Source organism: Amphiura filiformis, chromosome 1 (assembly GCF_039555335.1).
Source record: "Amphiura filiformis chromosome 1, Afil_fr2py, whole genome shotgun sequence".
In the NCBI taxonomy this organism is placed as follows: domain Eukaryota; kingdom Metazoa; phylum Echinodermata; class Ophiuroidea; order Amphilepidida; family Amphiuridae; genus Amphiura; species Amphiura filiformis.
The window spans coordinates 11,251,956-11,272,604 of NC_092628.1; the positions used below are offsets into that span (position 1 = coordinate 11,251,956).

The window sequence follows — 20,649 nt, forward strand, 5'->3', positions numbered from 1 at the left end:
TTGCAACTGCAATTTGCAATTGTAAGAAAACCTGCAACATTGCAAATTTTTGGCCAATTTGTCCTCAAATTGCAAAAAATATTAAAATTAAACTTTTATTGCCAGTTATAACTAACCACAGGAATAGGATTTAGCTATGTTTAAAACAGGAAAATATTCATTTTAATCCCCCCCCCAAAAGTTCTGTATTTCTTTGGAATACGTGCAACTTTTAAACTCTGGTACACCACCCCTGTCATACACCTACTGATTATTTTCGAGAATAAAACATACTCAAAGAACAATGTGCAGTTCATAGCCCATGATTAGGCCATCTTAATTTAATAGTTTGTCTCAAAGCCCTTCCCAAGTTAAAAACATAATGACAAGAATAGACCATATTTTCATCTCTCAAGAAGGATTAACTGTGGTAAAGATGAAGAATTTTATTGAGATTTATGATTAATAGGCTATTTTGACATGCAACGATGTCAGACCTGAGATTTTTGTGTGGTGGATCTGGAAAAAACCCTGAAATTTACTCAATCCAGCGGGTTTAACACGCAAAAAGCGGGCCATTTTAGTGATGCGCACAGGGCCTATGAGACAAACTTTTATATTAAGATGGCCTTACAGCCATAGAATAGTGGATTTTACACAGAAACTCTTCCTATGTCAAAGCATGTTACTTTTAGTAAACAAATACACAAGGAAGAAAAAAATTCTATAAGGTGACAAAAAAACAACAACACCCCATTCTGCATTTTGAGCACTTTTAATTTTTTAAAGCTACATGCAATTGATAAGTTTTTTGGCTGAACTAGATTGATTTTGATTGAATTTTTTGAAATAATTGTCAGATTTTCAAGCTTTCTGTGATTTTAAAGGGTCATTCCTCCAGAAAAAACTCACTTGGCAAGTCCACACACATGGAGAACAGGATTTTGATTGTCACCTAATGAAATAACTTTTGACACAATGCCTGCCCTCTCCCTATCTAGCCCACAGCGTATCTTCTCTACTGTGTCAATGGCTATGTGCTTCTCTTAGTGGCTGAATTAAAAAAAACCTGCTCCCCATGCTCCTGACCAGTGATCATGATCAGGGTGTTAGCTAGCCACCTGTCTACCCATCATTTTGGATGGGTAGTTTGCTCCTAGGACAGGCAAGATTAATGCCTTTGAGTTGACATATATGCAAATTCTAAAAAAATGCTTATTTAAGTTCTGTGAACACGTACAAATCAAGACCAGTGAAATAAATCAAGGCTATTACGATAGCATTTTGAACGGACTGAACCTCCAGAAGGTCTGGTTTATGTTTTCAAGGTCAAATTTCGGACAAGCAGTTTTGGTGAAAATTTTGGGCACTTGTCAAATCCTAGATATCACCCTGACCATGCTACATTATTTAGTACTGTAAAAACATCGCGTACATAGCCTGTATAGTTCCCTTTTAATCTGGCATGTGATTTTCTGGTATTTTGCCAGGTCTATTATAATACATCATTATAATGGTAACCAAGTGTTGCAATCACACAAATAGGCTATTCCAGTTGAAATCCATACACCCCTATGAAGATATTACCTTAATCTCCCACACAGGGAGTGTGAATATCAAATGGAGCCACCCATTTAGGTGATCCCATTTGAAATCCACACTCCCTGTGTGGAGGATTTAAATTAAAGGTCAGGTCTTCCATAGGGGCTGTATGGATTTCAACTGGAATAGACCAATAAAACATATGAAGTTGAAATTGATTGTGATTTATTGGCTAAAATAAATGCTAACGTTCTGCTGTATTTCATTTTATTTTCTAAAATATGATGATATAAAATAAAAAATTTTATCTTTGAAACCACAAGTCTGATTGTAATGACAATAATTAAAAATGAAAAAAAAAATGTTTTTGTTTGGTGAAAGACTTGTTTTGCTTAATATTAATTGTGTCATAAAATGGTCTAATAAAACTTTTATAAAATTTAATCTTTCCTGTCTTTTTTATTGGCTGGACTACTCGTCTCTGGTTCAGATGAATCTTCTTGATTGGAGGATGACTTCTCTGCAACAAAAATTAAATAGAAAAAAAAAATCATTATATATCATAACTACTGCGATATTCAACCTCATTATAATAGCTCCTTCCTCAAATGAGCCCCCACTAAGGATTTTTGCCATTTTCCAACCTACTTAATAGTTTTCTCCCCTTAGAATGAGCACCCCTGATAACTGCGATATTCAACTACATTATAACCCCTCCCTAATGAGCCCTCCTTTTTCTGCCAAGTTCCAACCTAATTATAGTTCTCTCTCCCATGAGCACGCCCTGATAACTGTGATATTGAAACTATTTATAGTTCCCTCCCCCAATGAGCCCCCCCTAAAGATTTTTTTGCCCTTTTTCAACCTATTTCGAGTTCTCTCCCCCCTGAAGACTTTTCTAACTTACACCTGTTTAGCACCCTCCTCATTAAAGGCCTATTCAGTGAAATGCTAAACCTGAACTCCATAAAATTCATCAAATTCACAATTTTTGCATTATTGGAACAAGCAAATGGGAAATGTGAACGTAATCTGATAGTGATGAAGACAAGGAAAAACAGCACAACTATAATCAAAACATTTAATTACTGATCATGAGTGCACATACCTACTGCGTAAACTGCATCAAGCACTTTTCATGGCATAACACGCTCATGACCTACCCTTGACCTCGCCTAGTGACGGCCGTATATGAACACCATGATTGGTCGGTTCTCAAACGGTCACAAGTACTACATAGTGTGTGGACATGGTGTTGTATGCTCAATTCAAATATCTGTGTGTACCTAGTGGGCTCAGATGATCGAGAATCAGATATTTTGATTATAGCAGCTTTTATTTCTTATCATTCACCCTCCCCTCCTTCCTTTTTATATTTCTCATAAAAAAATCTGTTCCACATTTCATATTTTTTCCTTCAGTGCTCTTTTCCTTGTTTTCTGCTTTATTTTCATTCCTTCTCCGTCATTCTTACCTTCTTCACTGTCCGTCTGAGCTGGCGCTTTCTGTGTTGATTCTATGGGGAAGAACTTGGGTAGATATTTCTTGTATATGCTGTAGTCACTTTCCAAGAACACACAAAATATGATTCGCTTCATCTGAATAGGAAATCAACAATTTGGTATAGGGTAGTGTTAATTTAAAGCAATAATGTGCGATTTCCATTAAGAATAGATTCTTATTTGTTGTCCACAAAATGTTAGTATTAACTGATCATATTATGTCCCTAATAATCTCGAGCTAAACAAATTATATGGTAAAACGAAGCATATACAATTATCGTCAATATGTGACCGTACAGCACGAATGAGCCGTAAATGTCCTCAATTGTATTCTGAGTTACAGTGTAAAATGGGCATGAAGGTCATATTAATAGGTATTTCAATTTGGTGCTACGTGTATCTCATTAAATGAGGTACACGTAGCACCAAATTGAGGTACCTATGAATACGACCTTCATGCCCATTTTACACTGTAACTCAGAATACAATTGAGGACATTTACGGCTCATTCGTGCTGTACGGTCACATATGTGTATTAGCTTGCCAATTGTTATTGAGCAGAGCTTCACGCAGCTGGGATGTATAAATAAGACGTATAACTAAAGATGATTAGTGATATATAACTGCTTTTATAAAGTTGGAAATGCTCAGCTTTTCAGAGATTTTACAGATTTCAACAATGATTTTAGTTTTAGGCAACTTCACATCAAGAATCATGGGCATGGGCCAATAATTATGTACAAATGGGTTGTAATGTATCCATGTGCCATTGGTACTAGGAGGCACCCTTTGGCTATGACACTGCCTACACTAAGCATGCTTTGTGCAATGTATGACCAGCGTGCACATTTGTGAATTTACACAAGCATACGGTGCAATAGCTGAAAATGTATAGTGATAAGATGAACAAAGAATAAAATAAAATGCATGCACACTAATAACCATGCATGTACCGGTAACAGTAATCAAAAATGTCATACCTCGTTGGGATGTTCTCTCAGCCACCTTCTGCACACCGTTAATGCTACCTCAGCTGCGTCATCTTGTGGATAACCTAAGAGTACAATATCCATCAGGAAAGTATGTCAGTAACAGAAATAACAAAGCCTACACAACTATCCCTGATTTGCTTTCTTGATTAAGTTCATCAGGACTGTAGTATTCCATTAATTCAGCATTTCTTCTATACAAGTCCAATTGAAACACTGTATGGGACGTTTCAAGAGCTAAGGTCTGCTCTTTTCATCAGCCAGATGATGCACTGATCTGCTTGGGTTGCCAGTTGACTTCTTGTTGGTATTGATTGAAGCCGGGGATTGAAGCAACACTCTCATCACCAGAAATCAATACATTATAAAGGTGGATTATCCCTGATTTGATCTACTTTTCCCTGGCAACCATTGACTGATACTGAGAAATGACTCGTGCCACATTTTCATGTTGGTGACAGTATGAGATAGTGTTCCTCAGGATCATCATGCAGTGGGATATTCTACTAATACCGGTAGTTGAAATCCATACACTCCCTATGGAAGACATGACTTTAATCTCTCACACAGAGAGTGTAAATTTCAAATGGAAGTCACCCATTCATTTGAAATCTACCCTCCCTGTGTGGATGATTAAGATCATGTCTTCCACACCGGGTGCATTGATTTCAATTAGAATAGCCTAATAAATTTGCAGCGCTTAAATGTGTTTTTAGATTAAGTCTGTTAGCATCACACTGTATTCAATTATGCTGTTGCTAATAATGGGCTAGATGCACAAACTCTTGTAAAAGCATACACTAAATTCTTGTGGAACACTTCCATATCTAATCTGATATCCCAGGCTTAGCCAGGGTGTAGGGGAGTGCAACACACCCAAAACATTTACTAAAAGGTCCATATGGGTAAGGGAATTAAAAATGTACCCAACAAGGTTTAAAATTATAAAGAAAAATTAACGAAGGGACCACCTTTGCATGTGAAATTATTGTAATTTTAGGGGGATTAAGGCCACTTTTTATAAGTGATCAAATTTATTTAGGAAATAGGTCCACTCTTTGTTTGGAAATTCCGCACCCAATGCAAACAATCCTGGCTACGCCCCTGCTGCTATCTAATATAACATATTTTCAAAGGGGTTATTACAGACTCCGTCATGGTTGCATCACTCCCATGGAGGATTATTTCACCATACCACCAACAAACTGCTTGTTTGTAGTGATGAAACCAGGATTTTTTTTGGGGGGGGCAAAGTAAATTTCCGTGGGGGAATCATCAAATTTTGCACAAAATTGCTGCAAAAAGTGGAAATTTGGGGGTTTTGCCTTACAAGTGAGGGGGGAAGAAAAATATTAGGGGGGGGGGAATGCCACCCGTAATGCCGCTACTACTTGATCGACCACATTTTTGTTGCACAGTATCCAATGATTGGTACCCATCAATGTTGATATCAGAGCATGCCTCTTCCAAATGCAACAAACCATGGGCACCAATCATTTTGATACAACTTGTGTTTCACTCCAGCAAGTAAGTTTCCTGCATTTTTGGAGCACACATCTGTACAATTTATCAGTTAATAATCCTTGCTTACCATAAATTCCAGTTGATATACATGGGAAAGCAACTGAATCTATCAGTGGTTCTGCTGGATAGATGCTAGGTTTACTATAACCATCTTCTTCCGCTTTCTCCTCCTCCTCCATGGATTCCTTTTCTTTATCACCATCAGTTTTCTCGAATTTTCCTTCCGAAATCTCTTCTTTCTCACCATCTACCTCAGAATTATCACTTTCTGTAGGCTTAACATCTTTTACTTCACTTTCTTTTGTCCTATCGCCCACTTCCATACCACTTTCATCACTCTTATCAGCATTTTCTGCTTCTTGCAGTGAGTCTGCTGAATTTTGATTCTTCGAGTCTGTTGAATTCTGCTCCATGGAACTTTCCTCTGAAACGCTCTCTTTTTCTTGCACAGTACTTGTTTTTTGATTTTCTGAATCAGTATCGGTTCCCTTTGAGTCGACAGAGCTTTCACTTTCCTCCTTGGATTTACTCTTCTTTGCTTTGTTTTCCGCCCTTGACTGCCGTGCTAAAATGTCTCTCTGTTTATTATTGTGTTCCAGGATAATATCTAAACATGTTTGGTAACAACTTGCAAGCTGCTCTCTCTTGTGTCCAGGATCTCTGCCCCCGAAATAATGCATCTGTGGGCCTACAGTGTGGATCACATCTAGGGAAATAATGACACAAAATAGATTGCTGTTAATAAGTATGTTGTTTTGTTTTTCAATGAATCTAATTCATTTTGATCAGTTCCAAGCCAGTGATTAATATTTAAAATTTAGTAGATCTCTTTGTTAAAGAAATCTTCTGCACAAGTGGCCTTCATGTGTATAATATTCGCCGATCGCACGGCCAACGAGGTTCTACCCGCATAGTGCGTGAAGTGTGTGCGTACGCCTGTCAAACGCACGCTTTAATTGCCACGTATGTGTAGTAAAAGCCTTCTGGTGCTATAAACAAAAATGCGCATGCATTTGCAGGGAAAAGCTTGTTTTGGTAGCAAGATGGCGGATTTGTGCAAAGGGCCAATAAGGCTCAATACCTCCTCAGTAGTAGCTTTTGCACCAAACTCTAAGTATACTAAATGAATTTGTTTAGTTACAAAAAATTTAAATTTCTTTATTATATTAAATAATATGAGACTTTTTTCTGAATTATTTTATTAAACACATGAAAACAAACAGGCTCAGAATTTATACTGGTCAATTTTTACACAAAAAAGGGACATTTACATAATACCAGAATGACAAAAATGAGACCCAATTCAGTGGCACATCCCTGTATAGTTGTTTGTATAAGCTTACCCGGTGGTGCACCGTATTTTACATCCTAGCCAGCCTCTACATGTATATTAAGAATGAAATGTTTTTTAAGTTACTATACTACAAGCCCTTGTATAAACTAGAACTAGGAATCTTATTGATAATTAAATTTATAACCTGAGGGCACGGTGGCTCAGTGGTTACGGCCTTGGACTCATAATCTGAGAGCTTGCTTTACGTGCGTGGGTTCGAGTCCCCGTCCCGCCACCGTGTTGCGCCCTTGGGCAAGGCGCTTTGTCTCGCTTGCTTCACCCCACCCAGGTGCAATGGGAAGCTGTTAGGGGTAGTCACAGTTGTTGCACTGATGAACCCTGCACCATTTGTAGGCAGCAAACGTGGTTCCGACATATTATAATAACGGCGGAATAAATGTAAAGCGCAAGGCTGTTTACGGCATAAAGCGCTATATAAATATCTACATTTATTTATTTAACCTGGTGGCAATCTAAACAAAATACTTACATTTTGCAGGTAACAGGTATCCTAGAATGAAAGATAAAAAAGTGTACTTAATATTCATGACAAAGATTACTTGTTCATCAATACAATTTAACCGCAAGCACAAAGCATGGAAGTACAAGACGCGCTCATGCACTTAATGAGAGTGAAACTTTCACGCCCACACAAAGCACCACAAATTCCACATATATAGTTGTGTGCGATGTAGTTAATGGTAATGGCATGTGCCCGCAGGATTTAAACCGCAACGAGATCTGGGCAACCAATCACAAGCCAGGTCCATATAAAGATGCATTACATCATGGCCAATTTTAGTAGGCCAGAAATTGGACTAACTTTCCATAGACAACAGTGTTAAGCATGTTAACTGCAATCCAAAGTAAGTAGTCCACTTGGGAAGGTAACAAACAGAGGAAGTACAGTGACTGAAAAGATCAGATGTGAAAATATATCGATTGTGCACAAATTATACAAATCAAGTGGACTACGGAGAAAAAATGTGTGGTTTGACCTACCTGCAGTCATTTTGGCATCCCCTGTTGAACAGCCACCGAGCGACTCACACTCATTATAAAGCTTCTTTCCCGCTGCACGATGAATGGCTCCATCAACTGTAGACATCAATGAGAACAATTTAACTTGGGAATTGGGATAAGTCATTGCAATAAGTTATAAAATGCTTGTTGTTCAAGAATATAGGTATGTACCGGGTGTCCCCAAAAAAGGTTACATGTAGATTTTTGAAAATAATCTAAGTTAATGTAAACAAATATAAATGATCTTTTCATGGCATAATCTATGTACCCTCTACTAGTACCCCTGGGAATGCCAAGTTCACAACCTATGTACTTAACCTGCATACCAGGCATTCCTGACCAAGCTGTTTAAGTGACATGCAACACGAGGCTCATTACCACTGTTACAGCCACCGTGCATTTGGCGGGGCACTTGATTAGGCACAGCCATAGCATGGCATATGCAGCATTTTATTCTGTTGAACAGAGAATTAAACTTGTTTTATTTCAAGATTTCAGTCAGAAATGTGTAATATTCTTACAGTATATAACACAGTAGCGATTTCAACTCAACATGAATAAGGCCTAAATGCAGAAGATTGTTATTGATTTCACTATGTTGATGGCAGGAAATACAGCGTGCAGTAACGCCTTCACCAAAAGTGTTCTTGTCTAATGACCATCTTCCTTTATTTGTTACCATCAAGAGTGAAAAAGCTCTAAAAAGTATTTATTTTCAGGGGACAATATTTTATTTTTCAATATATTTCTTTAATGTAAAAAGCATGATAAGTTCAACCATTAAAAATAAGAGTAAATAAAAAGTAAGAAAGAAAAAACATGAAAACTTTCGTTGTGCAATATGTTGATAGTTAGCCACTCTTGACACCCCTGTCATCTTGCGCTCATAAGTTAAGACGCTTTAAGATACGGAGTTGAAACTTAGCAGGCAGTTACAAGAAGGATGAATAAATAATCTCTGAAAAAAATGACATCGTTTTGTTGTACCATCACAAAATGAGGTTCATTTTCTACATGTAACCTTTTTATGGGACACCTTGTATGTTGATCAGCACTATTTGAGATTACCTTTGCAGCATCAACCCAACTTCAATATTAAATGATCTAAAAACATATATGGTGCAAAAACAGCTGCTACATCTTGGTCTTTATAGATTTGCTTGAAGTTCTTGGGCGTCCAATGGAAACTTTGCAGCATCTTTCAAAAATTCCTGTTTCTTTCCAAAATGTTGAAGTTGTTCTTTCAAAATAATTACTTACCATCATAACTTTACATTTAAAAACATTATTTGACTTCCTATACAGGGTGTATCAAAATGATTGGTACCCATCAATTTTGATGTTTATTGAAAAGTCTGCCTCTTCCAAATACAACAGTGGATACTCTTAAAATGTCCAGAATGTATAGTTTATGACTTATTTTACAATCAATCTACAAATTATTTGGATCTTATGTTGAGTTTTGATGTGTCAGGCTCATCCATTATCAATGAAAACTGATGCGTACCAATCATTTTGATACAGCTTGTAGTCGTGACAGTGGACTCTCTAAACATACTTAGTACCCCTAGGCATACTGTGCACTGCAGGGGTATAGTCTAGTGTTTGAGTCCAGTATAATTATGATACTACTACCACTGATTAAACATGGGTCCTGTCATGAATAGAGAAAAAGTAAGGAGGAAGTCTCGATCAAGGCTAGGTCCTTATAGAGGCGTGTGCAACTTGCTATTGGTAAATCTTCCGTATTGACACAGGTGCTAATATTTCATAGGTGCACCCACAAACAAGAACCTAGATCTCCGACTTTGATACACGTAGTGAAGTCGACACTGCATAGCAACAATTTTCATAAAGACGCAAATGAGCGAGTCCATTTCATAAATGTGGTTGATAATGCAAAATAAGGCATTCAACACAAATCCTTTGTATTTCATTGGCTTCACCTAACGCTCTGGTCAGGGATGGGCGGTCAGAAGTCTAGGTACATGTACTAGGGGGTGCACCAAAAAAATTTCACTTGTAGGGTAGAGTGCATGGAGATTATGTGTTAATTACTAATATCCAACTTTTCCTCCACCTTTTGAGTTGTGTAATTAGGTGTGAAGTGAGTAACACCAGAAAGCTGATCAAAACACAATTTACGATTAATTAGTAATAGTTATTGTTATCAGATGGTACCCGGTATGTAACATTACCTATCTTATAAGGTAGCCAGTGTTCAATTTACCTAGTGTAGCTGCAGAGCAACACAAATTTCAGCTTACATAGCAATTTTTTACAATGTTAGTCATATATCATAAGACTGAGGCTGCGATCATCAGGTTGTGACCTTTTTGACCTTTGACCTGATTGCTTGAAAAACTGTTTGTGTTACAATTCAGAATATATACAAAATTGTGAAAGAAACAAAAAAAAAAACCTTCCTGCAATTTCCAAAATTTGGGTTGGTTTCATTTGCAGAGTCACTGAGTAGGAACTTTACCTCAGTATGGGTCGGTCGGGTGTGGACAAACATTTTTTATGGGGGACTTAAGATTAGATTAGCTATCTGCTCTTCTGTCTTACCTCCACCACCCCCAAGTAGTGAGCTATTTGCTGCATTCACTATGGCTCCTATGGTGAGTTTGGTGATGTCCCCTCTCCACAGGCTCACTTGATCGTTGATGTCCGATGGAGATCCACATCGCTCTGCTTGATAATGAAAAATAAGGCATTCAACACAAATTAAGCTATGAAAATTATATATTATTTTTACAATAAAGTGATGATAGTAACTGGACTTTAAAGTCCTAGTCTAGACTTGACTCCTTCACAAATGCTACATTGTACTGCAGTATAGGTTACAAATGCACTGTTATAGGGAATCAACTTTCAAGTTCAACCAACCAAAGGCGAACCAACTTTTGACCAACCAAAATCAGAAATAAATGTACACAACTCTGCCAATATGGCGGATTTACTGTAAAACCACTTAATTTTGTGAGGTATTTAAGGACCTTTGAAACTTTGCACTCATGAACTGGGTGCAGAATTTGACAACTCAACACTAATAACGTTCACTACAGAATTCACTTCAGAATTCATTTTTGTGACTATGTGACATAATTCTAATTACCTGTAGTAGATTATTTATAAATTACATCAAAATAACATCAAATATCATTACAAGGATAGCGGTTTGTAGCTTGAAAAAATAAAATTTAAAAAGAAAAAATGTTCCTCTGATTGAACAAGGTTGTGGGTAAAAAATGCTCCCCTCCCATAGGGCCTACATTGCATATCTACTAGTATTTTATAATTTTATTACGGTTTGCATGTTATTTCCAACAAACAATTGCCATATTTCATATCCCAACATTTTACTTAGGGAAGCCTGGGAAGGTAAGGCGCAAATACCCAGCGAAGATTTTAGTGTCAAAGCTTCTGAGAATACAAGGCTCAGAATTCAGAAACTTCGCATGGAATACTGCTTATGTTGGACTGCATTTTACTGGAATCGAAAATCTTAGACAGAGTACCTGCAATATTAAAGTGTTTAACAGTACAACCCGGTACCATAGCATTACACACGGCTGACACTGGGACATTTTGAGTTGGTACTCTTTGGGTCTAATCTCTATGCCTGAGACACACTACATTTTTGTAAGGCTTACTTTGGCCTTTCACTGCTGCCCATGATTCAACCTCCTGCAGTTGCACTGGTTCCCCTCGTATTCTGCTATGCTTCATCTTCTCCTTTAAACTCATTGCTAAGTAGTTAGCTGGAAGTGTAAAATAAAGAACAAATTATAGATAAATTAACTGTTTGTTCAAAATAATATAATATGGATGGTCGTATCACGTAATGTTCAAGGCTGTCGTGTAGGCAGAATGTGATACGACATCAAACCAGTGATATTTTTGTAATTGAATGAGAAAAAAAAAAAAAGCGCAGTGATTTATAGTGCGCTACGCACAGGCACAACGCCTAGAGCGTTGATCCACAAGCCTCAGCACACTTTACAGGTTGTCGCTGACCACTATGGCCCCCATCATTCCATAAACCATTAAACAACAATACATGGACTTTGCTGCTTCAAGAGCGCACACCCTAAACATACCACAAATAACCATCGCAACCAGGATCAGCTCCCCGAGTTTCGTACGGGTTACAACGAGACAAATTAGCAACGAGTTCCTTGTCCAGGGGAATTTCAAGCTAACTAAATTTTCCATGAGAGCATACTAGGCACCACCAGGGTTCGAACCCGCAACCTCTCGCACCATAGTCGAACGCCTTATCGATTGAGCTAACTTGACTGCTAAGAAACAGAAGAAACAGGATGAAAATTAATCAATAACAAAGGCAGGTGACCTGACCCAAATATATGATTTATTTTTGTGATGAGATAATCGCACTTGTAATTTTAGAGGGAATTTGATAGCAGTTCCACATAGACATGAGAGAAAAGCTGCTCTATCATGAGACTATGCTGTTTTGTTTTTTAATTGAAAATGCATTATATAGAAGTTGGCTGACTATTTTTGATGAAAGTCAACATCCTTTGACAAGATGTTACATGCTACAGTAAGTTCTAGATGACAAAACGGTTTTCAGTTTTGGCTTTCTTTACTCATGGGCTTTAAAATGATGTGGTTTGATGGCAAATTTGAATTCACCTTTCATACCTAGCATACATGTATGAGTAGTACCATTACTCGAGAACTCTAGCTTCGAATTTGCACACGATAGTTAGGCATTCGATGCTAGAGTGCGTGCTATAATTTTTCGGTCGGACAGAGGTGCATTTTTTTGAACCAGTGGTGAACTGTTAATGTTGAAATTTGGATGAAAGTTATTTCGATGAGTCAACTGCATCTTTTGAGCAAGATTTGCCAATTTTGGACAGTCTAAAATTTTTGCTGAAGTGGAATTTTAGCAACATTTTTGATGCATTCGCCTGTCGTGATCGGCTGTGTTTACTTCTGAACTTCCATTGCTTTACACAGTGTCATGCTTCAGCGAATCCGACTAGATTTTGAATGCAATGGTCTCTAGCCTAGAATGTGAAGCTATCGGTGAGCAAATTCTTGGCTAAACTTCTCGAGCAATACTACCAACGGCAATGCTACTAGTGCATACATGTACTGTGTAGGTATGCTAGGTGAATTCAAATTTGCCATCAAACTGCATAATTTTATATATCAAATTAAAGCCAAGTGAGTAAAGAAAGCCAAAACTGAAAACCTTTTTGTCATATCACTTTCTGTAGCAAAGTTACATCAATTGTCAAAGATTGACTTTCATCAAAAAGATTCTGCTAGCAACAGCATTTCGGTAACTGTGTACTTTCTAGATCTTAGTCTCATGATGATAGCAGCTTTTTTTAATGGAACTGCTATCAAAATCCCTCTCAAATTCCATGTGCGATTGTCTCATCACCAAAAAAAAAATCATATTTGGGTCAAGTGAAGTATAGAAAACATATTTATGTAGGTTTCCTTGACCAGCCTGTCCAAACAGTTCTTTTAAATTTCTATACAATATGTATTGTGTTTCAGTTTGGGCCCTGGTCTAGGCGAATTTGGCTGACTAGCAAATGTGTTAACTATTAAGGTGATGACAGCTTTTTTTAATGGAACTGCTATCAAAATCCCTCTTAAATTCTAGGCCAGGGATTCGATTTTACGTACATTCAATATACATTCGCATGGTCTGGACGGTAATTTTTTACCGCTACCCCAGGCTAGCGGCACTCTGTACAAATTGCCTATACCGATTCCGAAGACAAAACCTGTGGCACAGTCGCATCCCCTGCTTGTGTGTGTTTATCTAGGTCGACGTGACAAACAGTCAGGGTCAAAGAACAGCACAATCTGTCTGCTGCCAAGATTCGTAATATATTTCTATTAGTCACCTTTTTGTACAGTTCGCAGAGAGCGTGACGTCTGCCCAACAACAATATGGGCATATTTTATTTTATTTATTTATTAGAACGGACGCTTTTAGGCCTATATCAGTGGCACACGCCTTAATTGGCCGGTGCGTTCATATTAAAAGACAAAAAACAAACATTTAAAACAACAACAACAATAACTCATATAGGAAAATGAATCACATACATCCAATGACAGCGCCTTTTCGTAGCTACGTCACATTTAGCTCATTCATATCATTACATATTCAAAATCACCTTTCAGGATTTGTGGCGTGACGAACAGACTCTTATACCTGTATCGAGCTCACGCTGTCCTCACTTGAGCGATCGATGTAGCGCCTCTCTTAATTTTAGTACTCTCAGGCTACTAACAGAATACGTTGTTCCGGTTTGGCATTCAAGCATCACCGCCAAACAACAATCCGCCATTGAACGTGTGCAAAAGCGGGCTTGCAAGATCATCCTGGGCAGCAAATACTCCACCTATGATGAGGCTTTGACCACATGCAACCTTACTGTGTTGACGGAGAGAAGGAAACATATCTGTGTAACATTCGTTAATGCAATGATGAGTTCTCATCAATTCCGCGAATTGCTACCTCCCCTGCGCGGCAGCAGCACAAGTCGGCTACTTCGTACTTCAGATCATGACCACTGTCCGTTGCAGAACTAAACGCTACCAAGAAAGCCCAATACCCTATCTCACTAAACTGTACAATGACCAGCTAATGTGATCTTTTATCATTATTATCATGTGCAATATTATGAACAATTTTGATGCAAATGTGTTCTCATCAATTTGTGGTACTCGTTTGAAATATGTATTTTGATGTTTTTCACCTTGAATTTATGGAGTAAATGGTTTAAGTGTGGGGGGTGAGTGGGTGTGTGATTGGGTGAGTTTGGTGGTTGTGCGTTTAGTGTTGCGGGTGTTGATCGGGGTGTTGATGATGGTGTGTGGGTGTGTGAGTGTTTGTAAAGGGGTGTGTTGGGTGTGTGAAGACGGGCGCTGTGAATGTATTAGGAGTCTGAGTCGTAGTAGTGTGGTGAGTTTCTGTTCGTAGCGTGAGTACATGAGTGTTGATAAAATGCTATCTTTTATGTCAATTTTAATGAATAATGTGTAAAATATGTTTATTATATTTTGTAAATATGTGGCAATTCAGTTTTTACTGCGAGTGCATATACATGTAAACCATTTATCTATCTATCTATCATCATATCTACCACTACTGCACTGCCTCTAGGCTCTTACCTCTTTCCTTTTGAATCGTTTGAAGCTTTGAGATCTCTGTTTGGTACTTTCTCATGCGAGGTTTTTGGTCCCCGGAGTCTGCCATTATTTTGCGTTTACTACTTCCTGGTACAACCAATTGACAGCTAGTGACAGTAGTAGCGTGAATAGGGCGACGACAAATTGAAATTGTAGAGTGAGTAGCAGCTTGTTTTGGCTTCAAAAAGCTACTTCCATACGTCAAATACGGTAAAATATGACTTCCTCGGAAGCAAGACTGTCGAAAGTATGTGGAAGTTAGCACTGATGTGTGGAAAAAACTCATGAATATGTAAAATTGCGTCAAAATCAGGAGACGAAAATGATAAAATCTCACATGATTTTTAGCCAAACATTAGCCTTTGACCTCTGAACTTTGATCCATTTAAGCTGCAAGGGGTGCAGGACGCGAGTTGGTTTTAGATTTGAATTCAGATTTAATAAAATACCTTTCAGCCGGCGCGTTGTCCGTGCGTTGTGATACTTCCGTTTTGTTTGTTTGTTTTGTTTATTTTATTTATTTATTTATTTATTTATTTATTTATTTATTTATTTATTTATTTATTTATTTATTTATTTATTTATTTATTTATTTATTTATTTATTTATTTATTTATTTATTTATTTATTTATTTATTTAGTATAGGCCTAAAGCTGTAATGTAGTTTCGTTTCTTGATTTTATTTATTTTATTTATTTACTAACTCATTTATTTATATATTTATTTATTTATTTATTTATTTATTTATTTATTTATTTATTTATTTATTTATTTATTTATTTATTTATTTATTTATTTTATTTAGTTACTGTTTTATCGATCAATCGATCGCTAATAAATGAATGCATGAATCAATCAATTAATCAATGAATGAATGAATCAATCAATCAATCAATCAATCGATTAATCAATCAATATATCAATCAATCAATTGGGAAAAGTGTTATTCTAATCATGTTTACACATATAAAATCAGAGATAACACTTCGCAGACAAATATATGAGCACGTAATATTGTGCACTTTTTCCCCGGACTTTTTTTTATTTATGGCACTTACAAGAAAACTAGCGATACTGCTGTAACGTAGGCTACGTTGCTATGGTTTGTAAGACTCAGCATTGTTTTTGTCAACAATGTTTAATGTGTTTAATGTGTTTGACAAACTTGGAATGAAGTGAATTGACGCATGCGTTATGTAATCGGTCATTTCTTCGCAATCAGTCAACAGATTCCAGTAAAATTAGCGTAGGCCTATAAGATGCACAATAAGATGAGCTAAACGTTGATTTTTAGATTTTTGGATTCTGATGTCTATTTCTCGACTTACGTCCAAATACATTTGCCCGGTAATTTTTTCTGGGACACCCTGTATGTAATCAATCAATCAATCAATCAATCAATCAATCAATCAATCAATCAATCAATCAAGCAAAAACAAACAATTTCGAATTGAAAAACCAAGTTTATCGGCGAAAAACCAGGTTTCTCGGTCGATAAACTTGGTTTATCAAAAACTATGACAATCAAATGCGAAAAACCTGGGTTTTTGATTGAAAAACCAGGTTTATCGAATCGAAAAACAGCTTTTGAAAAATGGTAAATTAAATTTTATGATTGTCAATATTAGAAGCCTTAAAAAGAACTTTGGTAAACCTAAGGAATGTGTGAAAGCTATTAACCACTACAATGTGTAGTATTATTACCAATCCCCATGATATTTCCCATCTTTTTAACGATTTCTATGTAAATGTAGGTCCTAATCTAGCATCACAAATTCACAAATCAGTTAAAAATTATTTTGATTACCTAAAAAATCCAATATCTAGCATTATGTATATGAAGCCAGTTGTTGAAATGGAAACTATTAAAATTATTGATAAATTTAATCAAAATAAAAGTACTGGTCATGATAATATTGGACATTTAATCATAGAAAGAGTTGCAAAGGAAATTGTTCAGCCGCTTGCCTCAATCTTTAATCTCTCTATTTCAACCGGTGTTGTGCCACAAAAAGTAAAAATAGCAAAGGTAATACCAATCTCTAAAAAAGAAGATTCTGAAATATTTTGTAATTACCGCCCACTTTCGGTACTACCTTGTTTTTCTAAGATACTTGAAAGACTCGTGTACATGGTGTATATACAGCCTGTCTCAAAAAAAAATTGTGCAAGTGACAGGGCCCTCTGTGGCAATTAGAAAATACCGTTGTGACATAATGCTTACATCGACATCAAGGGCATAGTCTTAGCTCTTAAATGCCGTTTAGTCTGTTCAATTTGCTTGTTTTAATCTCGAGATATGCTTACTTAACAACGAAAGGGTAAAATCACAATTGTGCCACTTTTACTAGGGAATAGGGCCGAACATGTAAATCAATGATAGCATCAAGTTTATCAAGAGTTCCTTCGTGAAATCAAAAGAATGCATCAATTACACAACAATACAAAATTGTTTTTAATGTTTTATCATGATAAAGGTATAATGATTCTCTTTTTCTTCTTTTTCCAAATTAAACCATGTAAACGATAAATAAATATTTCACATTCTGCTGTAAAATTAAATGCATGTGCATGTCAATGATTTTTATACCATGGTAAATACTGTTCTTTTTGTCATTCAAGACATGTTAAAAGACAAACAAATATTAGACACTTATGACACAAGTTCATGAAATTTGACAAATTAATGAAAATAATACACGCGCTGGTGTTGACGCGTCTAATGCACGAGCCCCGAAGAGGGGAGTGCATTAGACACATCAACAACAGCTATCATTGATTTACATGTACAGCCCTATTCCCCAGTAAAAGTGGCACAATTGTGATTATACCCTTTCGTTCTTAAGTAAACATATCTCGAGATTAAAAAGAGCAAATTGAACAGAACAAACGGTATTTGAGAGCTAAGACTGTGTCCTTGACGTTGATGTAAGCATCGTGTCACAACGGTATTTTCTGATCGCCAAAGAGGGCGCTTTTCACTTGCACAATTTTTTTGAGACAGGCTGTAGATAGTAAAAACATACTGAACTAGATTTCGCGGTTCTCGGGTCGGGCGCTTCTCGTGATAGGCCTATTTCTAATTACCCAAACTCGTTACCCACACACCTGCCCTGACTTGTTAAACTACTAAGAAATGCGTCTCTCAATGATCAAGACCCAAGACACAACTTAATCAACTCTGTTTGTTTTAAAGGTGTGATGCTTACTTCGGTAGGCCTACCCATAATCTGGAAACCAATCATTCGCCTCTTCCAAGCCCTGCCCTGTTACCACATTTAGAGAAACCGAAATTAGTATCTGGACGTGGATATAGGCCGTTACTAAAGTAATGAAATCAATCGCGAGAAACGTGAACGCAAAAACGGTTCATAGGCCTTCCGGAAATAGTCATGTTCTCATAAAAATAGGCCTACATGCACGTGTTTGGTGTGTGCATAGGGTGTGTGCACGTGTTCGGTATCTTAATATTGAAATATGTGTTGAAAATAATTATTGGTCCGATGAGATGCACCTGTTAGTCACACTGTAATGCTTTTCCGATGCGCGGACTGTACTCCGCGCACACTCCCGTTGATACTCCGCGATAGCGCACCGCGAGCACGCGATAGTGCAGCGCGAGCACGCGATAGTGCACCGCGTGAACGCGAAACTCGCGGGACGCGAACGCGATAGCTCGCGGACAGAGGACGGACGGACACGCCGTAATTAGTATTAAGGCCAGAGTAATGGAAGACACATTCGTCCACGACCGAATTTGAGATTTTTTGATATTTATCAACACTAAGATGTATTCTTTCACTCGAAACTGATAAAATACAACTTGCCAATATTTATTCGTATTTTGCTTGATTGATTTCACTCTTTTCAACTCTAAAAAGTCACATGGCTCAAGACAGCTTAGTAAATTGGCGGGAAATAATGAGTCAGAAATGCGCGAATGCGAAATATTGTGATTACGCGCTCGATTCGCGTCGCGTGACGCGACGCAACTCTGCGCGTATATCCAACGCAGTCAAGGCGCATTCGGTATGTTGTTAACGCCAGCAAATGTGATGTAAACAAAACACAAATTTGTAGTGAAAAAGCCACTTAGATTTTTAATTATTTTGGATTTTGGCGCACTAAAACCAGACATTATAGATTCATTGGTGCAAAAAGATGCATATTTAGACCATGCACCAGATACAGCTTTTACAAGCGTGAAAGTCTTACCGTTTTAAAATATACGGACGTTTTGTGCATTATTTTGACATTTTTTTACTAAAACGTCGATTTCTCAGAGTTCATTTTTGACAATATTGCACGATTTTTGTGACAAGATAACTCGAAAAATATGCAAGCAAAAGGTAAACTTTTGCACTATCGCTTAGAGCACATCAAAGTCTGGGGAAGGTTTTCTCATTTTTTCAAAATATTTGTTTTGAACAAAAATATACACCATTATGTGCAATTTTTAGCTTAATAGAGTGACAAAATTGCTTTTTTCACATGTTTTTTGCAATATTTCGAAAAATAAGACGAATTTCAAAAAAATAAAAAAACCTTCCCTAAGTTCATGTCTCTTCTCCATGAAAAACTAACTAAAATTTGTTTACTCCGAACGGATTTTCTTTTAAGTTGTCACAAAAAAATTGGGGTAAAAAAGTGTATTTTTGTGATTTTCTCAAAAACTCGATATTTTTGAACAAATCTGACGTCACCATGGGATTCCTTGACTCATTTCCTTTCCAAAAATGTATAGTTTTATATACTTTGGACATACAATTCAAAAATAATGATGCTCGAAAAGGTTCATGTTCTCTCCCATTACTCTGCCCTTAAGATGATAGTTTGGTTTTCGAAACAACCATATACATACACGGCCATAACACAACTAGTTGATAACATTGATTATGCCGTTGAAAGAAATGAAACCACAATCGGAATATTTTTATACCTTTCCAAAGCCTTTGACAGTATTGACGATAACATATTAATTCATAAATTGGAATACTATGGTTTTCGTGGTACCGTACTTCCGTTTTGTTTGTTTGTTTTGTTTATTTTTTATTTATTTATTTATTTATTTATTTATTTATTTATTTATTTATTTATTTATTTATTTATTTATTTATTTATTTATTTATTTATTTATTTATTTATTTATTTATTTATTTATTTATTTATTTATTTATTTAGTATAGGCCTAAATCCCTTATTATTCATTCTTTATATAAACGATATTATCAACATATCTGATGTATTAGACTTTATATTATTCGCAAATGATACTACTGTACTGAACTTACATAAAGATGTTGAAAGTAAATATTAATAATGAATTGAAAGACATTAGTAACTGGTTCAAGTCAAACAAATTATCGTAAATGCCAATAAAACAAATTACATGGTTTTATGTACACCATATATGACATCAAAAAATTGGAACAAACCGAACTTAAACTCAACTATGTGTGATGTATCTCCAGAGATAATTTTAGATGAGACAGTTCTGGAACGGGGTACTAAATTCCTGGGTGTAATTATTGATGAATGTTTGACGTGGAAATACCATATAAA

General features: G+C 36.6%; 1 protein-coding gene across 2 annotated transcripts; it reads right to left on the reverse strand.

The window, feature by feature from the left end:
• Positions 1–299: 299 nt before the first annotated feature.
• Positions 300–15,447, reverse strand: LOC140152865 (uncharacterized). Of its 2 annotated transcripts, none has more exons than XM_072175508.1 (9): positions 15,069–15,447; positions 11,549–11,656; positions 10,461–10,583; positions 7,872–7,967; positions 7,360–7,380; positions 5,604–6,242; positions 4,004–4,077; positions 2,996–3,119; positions 300–2,041 (listed from the first exon to the last, which is right to left on the reverse strand). In XM_072175508.1, exons 1-9 carry the CDS (start codon positions 15,370–15,372, stop codon positions 1,962–1,964), a joined length of 1,569 nt encoding a protein of 522 aa, XP_072031609.1. In that variant the 5' UTR covers positions 15,373–15,447; the 3' UTR covers positions 300–1,961. The 2 variants fall into 2 exon arrangements, with proteins under 2 accessions (XP_072031609.1, XP_072031529.1); XM_072175428.1 differs by having other exon boundaries at positions 10,461–10,586.
• Positions 15,448–20,649: the final 5,202 nt, after the last annotated feature.